General features: G+C 45.4%; 1 protein-coding gene across 1 annotated transcript; it reads left to right on the forward strand.

Annotated features, from left to right (window-relative positions):
* The first annotated feature begins 238 nt into the window (after positions 1-238).
* On the forward strand, positions 239-6,727 carry SPRING1 (SREBF pathway regulator in golgi 1). The gene is made up of 5 exons (XM_086474157.1): positions 239-349; positions 1,041-1,197; positions 2,474-2,625; positions 3,145-3,258; positions 4,299-6,727. The coding sequence occupies exons 1-5, from the start codon at positions 239-241 to the stop codon at positions 4,380-4,382; spliced, it is 618 nt and encodes a 205-aa protein (XP_086330283.1). The 3' UTR covers positions 4,383-6,727.
* Positions 6,728-7,522: the final 795 nt, after the last annotated feature.

Consider the following 7,522-nt stretch of genomic DNA (forward strand, 5'->3'; position numbering starts at 1 on the left):
GGAGGGAGCCGGGCCCGGTGGCAGCGCCTGGGGCGGCCGCGCCGGGGCTTTCCGCCGGGCGCAGCCCGCGCTCGCTGTCTCCGCCTCTCTCCCCCCCCCTCCGCCGGAGCCGGTGATGCCGATCCCGGATCAGCGCTGCCCCCGCCGTTCCTCTCCCTCCGTGCGGCGGGCGAGCGCAGCGGCGGGGGGCTGAGGGCCCAGCCCGCGGCCCCGGGGCCGGGCCGCCCGCCGCGCCGCCATGGTGCCCTGGGGAGCGGTGCTGTGGCGGCGGCTGCTGAGGAAGCGCTGGGTCCTCGGCGTCGTCTTCGGGCTCTCCCTCGTCTACTTCCTCACCAGCACCTTCAAGCAGGTCAGTGCCCGCCCGGAGCCCCCGTCCCGCTGGGGGGTGGGTTGAAACATCGCTTATCCCGGGTAGCGTTTGTTCTGCAAGTGCTGTCATGGATATGTTGCCGTAAGAATTACATTATAATTGTTAAATAAATACGAGAGTTTTAAAAAGTCACGTCTGATACCGCGTTTGACAGCGATCGTGTTTTGAACCAAAGCAGGGGAAAAAAGCCTCGAAGGGACTTGATTATTCTGTTTTAATATCTCTTGTGAACTGTAGCTCGAGTAGCAAAGAACTTGCAGCAGAGCAATACGTGTAGCTAGGGCTGTTCAATAGATTACCTGCTGCCGCGGTGCTGAGTCCAGCTGCGTTCAGCTGTCTGCTCTAGGTGGTCCTGCTCTGGTGGGGGACACACACACACACTAGATGGTCTTTCGAGGTCCCTTCCAACCCCTACCGTTCTGTGATTCTGTGTTAGCGGATTCTTGGGAGAACTTGCACGCTCCCGTTTCACTGGGTTATGCCGCTTCCATGTTGCGTATAGCACAAGGTGAGCTACTGCAAGTAGCACGCTGCTTACGCCATTGGCACTCGAGTTTCCTGGGCTGTGGAGTTGACAACTGGGAGGCATTTTTAATTGTGGGAGAAGCACGTGAATTGGGATGGCAGAAGGAGCTTGTATGTTTGGTTGCATTGCTGTCTTTCCTTGCAGGAAGAGAGGACAGTGAGAGATCGGAATCTCCTCCAAGTGCAAGAGCACGAGCAACCGATTGTGTGGAAGGTGAAGTTCAGTTCAGGAAACAGCAGTCAGCTGAGTAACCAGTGCAGGAACTCTGTGCAGGGGAAGCTCCTCATTACAGATGAACTGGGTATACTTGCTGCTAAGAATTTATTCTGCATATTGCAGTGTTGAATGCTGCTTTGCCTGTCTGGTTGCTGATGGCACTTCCGAGTAACAACTGCTCCTTATTAAAGGCTTTCTTCCTGCACGACCTCAGCTGTTGGCATTTTATCCTCAGACTGGATTAGTTTTGCTGTGGCTGCAGGCACTGCTGATCTGACTCTGTGCACAGCAGGCTTGGGTCCAGCTGGGCTCAGCTCAGGCACGGTGCTGTACTGTTTCCAGGACCACCTTAGATTCAATGAACGCCAGTTACCTTTGCACAGAACTCAGCTGAGTCCTGCTCAATCTAGTGTGGTTGCTTGCAGAGGTATTTGTATCTCCCAGCAGTGTATTCCTACTGTCAGGCACGTTAGGGAGAGTAATCAGGGAAACCTGATTGGCCTTGTGTGGAGGCAGCTCAGGACTGGTATAATTAGTGCTGTCACAGTTAACAAGCTCGGGTGACCCTTGTAAACCCAGGGATATTTCTTGCAGGTTCTCAAAGTAACCACTTGCTCTAAGTGTATGGTGCCTTTCCTGCCCTGCACATATGCTTCCCCACTGTGCTTGTTGCTCAGGCACTGGACCTTTCTTGACCAGAAATCAAGGCTGTAGAAGAACCACCACATCTTCTGTGATTGACATCAATGTTGAATTTAGCACTGCCTGAATTATGCTTACTGCTGATTCACTAAGGTCTCTAAAATCACAGACAGCTTTTACAGCTGAACACTGTGGTAGTACAGTTTCCATAAGGACATACACTGTGGTTCTATACGGTTAAGGATTCCGCTTAGCAATGAGTGTCACAGCTATCCTGCAGGCAGAAATCTAAGTCTCTTCATATTGAACTGTAAAGAGAGTTGTTCATAGACCAGCTGAAAGAACTATGTCATAGTTGCTTCCAGTGCAGTCCTCGCCAATCATCCTTTCCCTTCCAGTCGCAACAATGAATGACGCCAAAAAGAAATGAGAACTTAAATATTCTGTATTTAAATACTCATATACTGTATATATAACATATTAGGAGTAGGTACATAATAGTTGTGCAGATAACACCAGGCTGTTGTGAAACTCGGCTCTATGCCCGAGTGTTATTTCAAAGAACAGCTAGTTAGTACTTAAGTCAAATTGAGGGGGATCATAATCCACTAAATGATAAATAAACCTGTTCTTAAGTAATGTGATTCTTGCTATAGATTTCTACAGACTGTCCAAAGGAGTACGTCTTGTCACTTGTTACCACTGGTTTTGTTTTTCAGGCTACATCTGTGAGAGGAAGGACCTACTGGTAAATGGCTGTTGTAACATCCACGTGCCCAGTACAAAGCTGTACAGCTGTGACAGCTGCCTTCCCAACGGCTGCTGCAGCGTGTACGAGTACTGTGTTTCCTGCTGCCTGCAGCCCAGCAAGGTGCGTGGACTTTCTCCTGCTTTTCAGGTGTTCTCAGCTGCTCAGGTTCCTGTGTGGCTGAAAGGGCTTGTTTGCGAGGAGCTTTTTCCTTAGAGGGGACAGTTCCTTTTCTTGGAAGGATGAGGAAAGCCTGCAAGGACCCTATGACAAGCTATAAATCAAGCTTTAAAAAAATTAATTGTTCCCACCTTTGAAAGGAAATGCTGGGAGCCTTGCAAAATATTTCAGCTTCAGGGGAATTGCAGTTGCTGAAGGGAAACGGTTGCAGAAAAGCTGTTCCTGCCAGTATCAGTTTTGCAATGAGTCCCTATCCTCTGTTAGCTTCTCTAGATTCTCTTCCTGCTGCTGGGGTTCCGTGATGTGTTAACCTTTCAGTGCTTGCTAGGAGTTCTAAGTGGAGTTGCTTACTATTCCTCTGATACTTGAGCTGTGTAGCTTAAGGTGGGCTTTGATTACTCCTTGTTGAAGTGTGGGGTTTTTTTGTTTTGTTTTGTCGTCTTTTTTTGCTAACCACTTCAGCAACATCTTCTGGAACGTTTCTTGAACCGGGCAGCTATTGCTTTTCAAAACCTCTTCATGGCAGTGGAAGACCACTTCGAGTTGTGTCTGGCGAAATGTAGGACTTCATCCCAGGTAAGACACAAGTACATGTCCAGGGCTCAAAAGTGGAAAAGTACCCAAAAATTGTCCTTGCAAAATGGGGCTTGGTCCTCTGAATGGCTGGTCTGCTGTGCTTGCATGGGCATCTTCCTAAATGCTGCAGCTATGGCTGAGAGCCAACCTGAAGGCAGTCCTCTGGTTTGTAAGACGAAGTAGGAACATCAGCAGTAAATGAAGGGGAAAGTGCATATTTAGAGCAGGATGAGTTGTACACTGTTTAGGAAAGAGGTACTTAACTAAAAAGAGACTAGCTGAGTTCCATGACCGGTGAAGATCTCGGGTGAGTTCTGGGGAAGATCTCGTAAGGATGAGAACAGTGAGAGTTGTTCCCAGTGGCTTCAGAATGCTATTTATGTTGTGGTACGTTTTTAGACCTACCATATGCTGACAGTGATCTGCACAGTAACTGAAAAAGTATGTTGTAATTTTTTTGCTTTTTAAGAACAGAAGTGAACTTCTGTTCCTCCTGTGATTTGAGTAGAAGTTTTGGTCTAAGCAAGCATCGGCCCTCTTAGAAAGTGCCGTTGGAGATGTCATGCAGCTTGAGCATTTAATACAGTGATAGGGATGGATGGCAAACAAAGGACATAGTTCCAAATGTCTCCAAAGTTTGGGGGTTTTTTTACCCATTGTGTTTGAACTCTAGATTTAGCAAGAAAAATGCACACATCTCAAGCAGCAACTTTATTGTGCCTTGCTTGCTTTGGACATTTGACGATACTGCCTAAGCATGTATAATTTGTTTTTTTTAATATTGAATCTGTTCCCACCTACTTGGGTAGTCTGAAAAGGAGGTTCTGGGTATGGTTCAACATCAAGCGCTATAATATAGCAACTGTCTCTTACATGTTGGGAGTGCAGGATTGTCTGACTCCAGATGATACTCTAACGTAGAGAAGGATTTAGGAAATGTTTTGCATACGTATAGATGCTCTGGGTTTTGGCCCTCAGTGAAGGGCTGTATTGTTTCAATATGTGAGTGTTGTTAAAACTTCTCCTCCTCTTCCTGACAGAGCGTGCAGCATGAAAACACCTACAGAGATCCAATTGCAAAATACTGCTATGGTGAATATCCCCCAGAGCTTCTGCCTGTTTGAGAGCTGCATGATCTAAGCCATGAAGGGAAGGAACTGGAGACAAATCCAAAAGAGCAAGACAACAGCTGTTGCTTTACAAGACCCTTGGTGTAAATGGCTTTTGTTGTTTCTGGGACAAACCCAGAGGTGTGCAGCGTAAGCGAGGGACTTAAGTTCTCTGGAATTGAATCTTGCTTTCTTCAGTTTGTTCTGCACCTGCTTTAGAGTACTAGTACATTCTTCGAATGCTTCCTCTAAATTTTAGGATGCACGGAGTTGATCTAGTGTCCGGGTCCCTAACCTGTGACATCTAGTCTATAAAACATCACAGGAAAAATATTTAATGTAACTTTGCAGCTGTGCACGGAGGTTCAGTTGTGTCTCTGCAGTCCAGAGACTTTCCAGAGTGACAGGAATAATTGGAGGATTTTTGCTTTCAGAGAGTAAAGCATGTCTGTTGTGCTTCTCTCTCCGGAGCACTTCTTGACAAGCATGGTGTACGCTACATATGTAATTATGAATTATTTATTCATTTTATATGGATTACTAGCTGAAAGTATTGATGCTTTGTATAGCTAGTTGTTGATGCCATTCAGTCCCTGTTTTGTTTTGTCAGGTAGAAAGGATATTTTAGATCCTGACTAAAACTGGTTTTTTTCCTCCTTAGTCTAAAGGAATTGTATTGGGATTGGTCACTATAGTGCTTATGTTCCTCTTGGTGAGTTTAAAGCATTCAGAACTCCAATGGAGTTGTTCTGTCAAAGTCCCTTAGCACAAGAAAAGAGCAGGGATCTGCCTAGGATGGGATGTTTAGTGTCTGTAAACACTTTCCTTGTTATTCTGCAAGTCTCCTCGAAGAGGAGTCTTAGTCTTGTAAACAGCTCTCTGCTGGTCCGCTTTGTGACAGGGAGCACTGCAGGTTTGTTTGCTTGAACTTGTTCAGGCCTCGGTAATTGAAATGTACTTCACTCCTGGTTGTGCAGGAGGCAAAAGGGTGGGGTTGTTCGAGGATTTCAGTTTAATGATGTCCTTGTGCATGAAGGAATTAGAGCGTCAGAACATGGCGCAAGCCCTCCTCTGAGGACAATGGTGTTGCACGAGTTCAGTGGCACAGTCATGATGTTTTTGATTTGCCATTTGACATACCTGCTACTCTGGAATTCTGTTCTGATCAGAATGGCACTAGAACAGGGTTGGTTCTCCCACAGTTTCTCCTAGCTCTCTAAAGTTGCAATTTAAACTGTCTGCCTCTTCAGGCCACGCAACGCAGAAAAGACGGGTAAAGAACCTGTAAAATGCTGACTTAAATTTGCGCTCTCCCTGCAAGTCACTGGGCAAAGTCCAAGCACTAGACAAAATTGGGCTGTTCTTTTCTATACACAGAGCCTCATTTCTCTTGTTTTTACCCCATCCATCTCCTTTGTGATTTTGACTTTGTGTATGCTTGTTTAAACTGATAGTTCCTATTCCCTGACTGAATTAAAACAATCTACAGAGGCTTTAAAAAAAAAAAAACCCAAACAAAAACCACAAAACCAACCCCCCAACACGCCCCTTCCCCCCCCCAAAAAAACCAAAACCCCAAACCAAACAAGCACAGTGGTGGAGTATCCTAGTGCAAAAGATCTGTAGAATGCTATTGCAATTATGTATGATGTAAACAAGAAATAGTGCTACCAGCCATCTGATAAAATCCACTTGCATTGTTTTCATTGTTCTTTCCCAGAAGTCAACAAGTGCGATAATGGTTCCGTCAGCAGATTCTCTTGAAAGTCTTGTTTTTCCAAAAGCTTAAAAAAAGCTTTAGTCTTAGGAGTTTATCCAGCTGAGAATCTGTCTCCGCTTTGCTGCCATCCTATGGCAACTTGCTGCAGCAGACATGATGCAGTGTGAAGATGCAGTGTGAAATGTTGTCTTCAGAGGGTAGCAGAGGTTATTTCTCTTTTCAGTGTTAAAACAAATTCTTCACCCCTGTTCCAGCACTGTTTTCCTCGGGGAAGGCCATCAGGTTCATCTATTATATTATTCCTGCGGAGATGTATTGCAGCACCACAACTGGTGAGATCAAGATACTGATGACTTGCTCTTGCTTTCTTTTACAACTTGGTATTAATTCCTTAGCAGGTGATACCACTGCTTGAAGCAGTAATTGTAAGAAATAATAAAAATCAACCTAATTGGGACAACATCAGTGTGAAATCCTGGCCCCTTTCTCTCCTAGAAAAACAAGATGTGATCGGAAGCACATTGTGACCACTGTCCATTCAATGGGACAGAAACTGCATCCTCCCTCCCTGGTTGTTGAGCTGTTCAGCTACTGTCTATACTATATGTTAAATCATTAAAAATTTATCTGTGTTCCAGAATACTGCCTGTTCTCACATCTTTCATTGAACTACAAGGCAACTGTACCAATATGCAAGCTTGAAGAATGTAGTGGAGCAGAGAGTGTCACCAACTTGAGTATGTGTAATAAAGGCAAGCAAGTAGAGGCAAACAGGAAATTGATTTCATTTCAATCTAAGAAAATGCTTCTCTCAGTGGTGCACAAAGATCTGGCCCTTTGCAAAAGTGGATTGAGCAGGGAAAGGAATGCAAATGGTTGCTTCATGTTGTGAAGATACTGTGAGAAACGTCAAATCTGTGCTTCCTGCTTTTACTTCTGTGTGGTTTAAGTGATGTCCGTCCCTCTTGCAAAAAAGCCTGGTGATTCCGTGGTTGCCAGTGGCTGTCTTGACCTCTCCTTTCTATTTGTCAGCTAAGAGACTTGGGTTGTTGACTAGTGTTTGGCAGCGCTCTTAATGTGAGCTCCACTTGATGGAGCAACTAGCTCTGCTTACCTGCACTGAGGTCAATGCTGGGTATAATTGAATGGGTTGTGTACTCCTTGATTTCTGTTTACAAGAATACTAATACTAGTGAAAAATGGTAGCAGCTGACATCTAATGAGGAACAGGGATAGTATTTAGCTGTACGAGTTTGGAAATGGTAATCTATGGCAGAATGGCAAAGCAGTAGCTGCCATCTTCACTGAATTAAAACTTGAGCCATTGGCCTTGAAAGAACCTGCTGTACTGCTCCACTGGGATGGTGCACGGAGAGCTGGATAAACATTCTTGCTGTGACAGGCTGGAGTTCTGAAAAGGCAAAAGCAGACTTCT

This window comes from Leptosomus discolor, chromosome 16 (assembly GCF_034619465.1).
Source record: "Leptosomus discolor isolate bLepDis1 chromosome 16, bLepDis1.hap2, whole genome shotgun sequence".
NCBI lineage: Eukaryota > Metazoa > Chordata > Aves > Leptosomiformes > Leptosomidae > Leptosomus > Leptosomus discolor.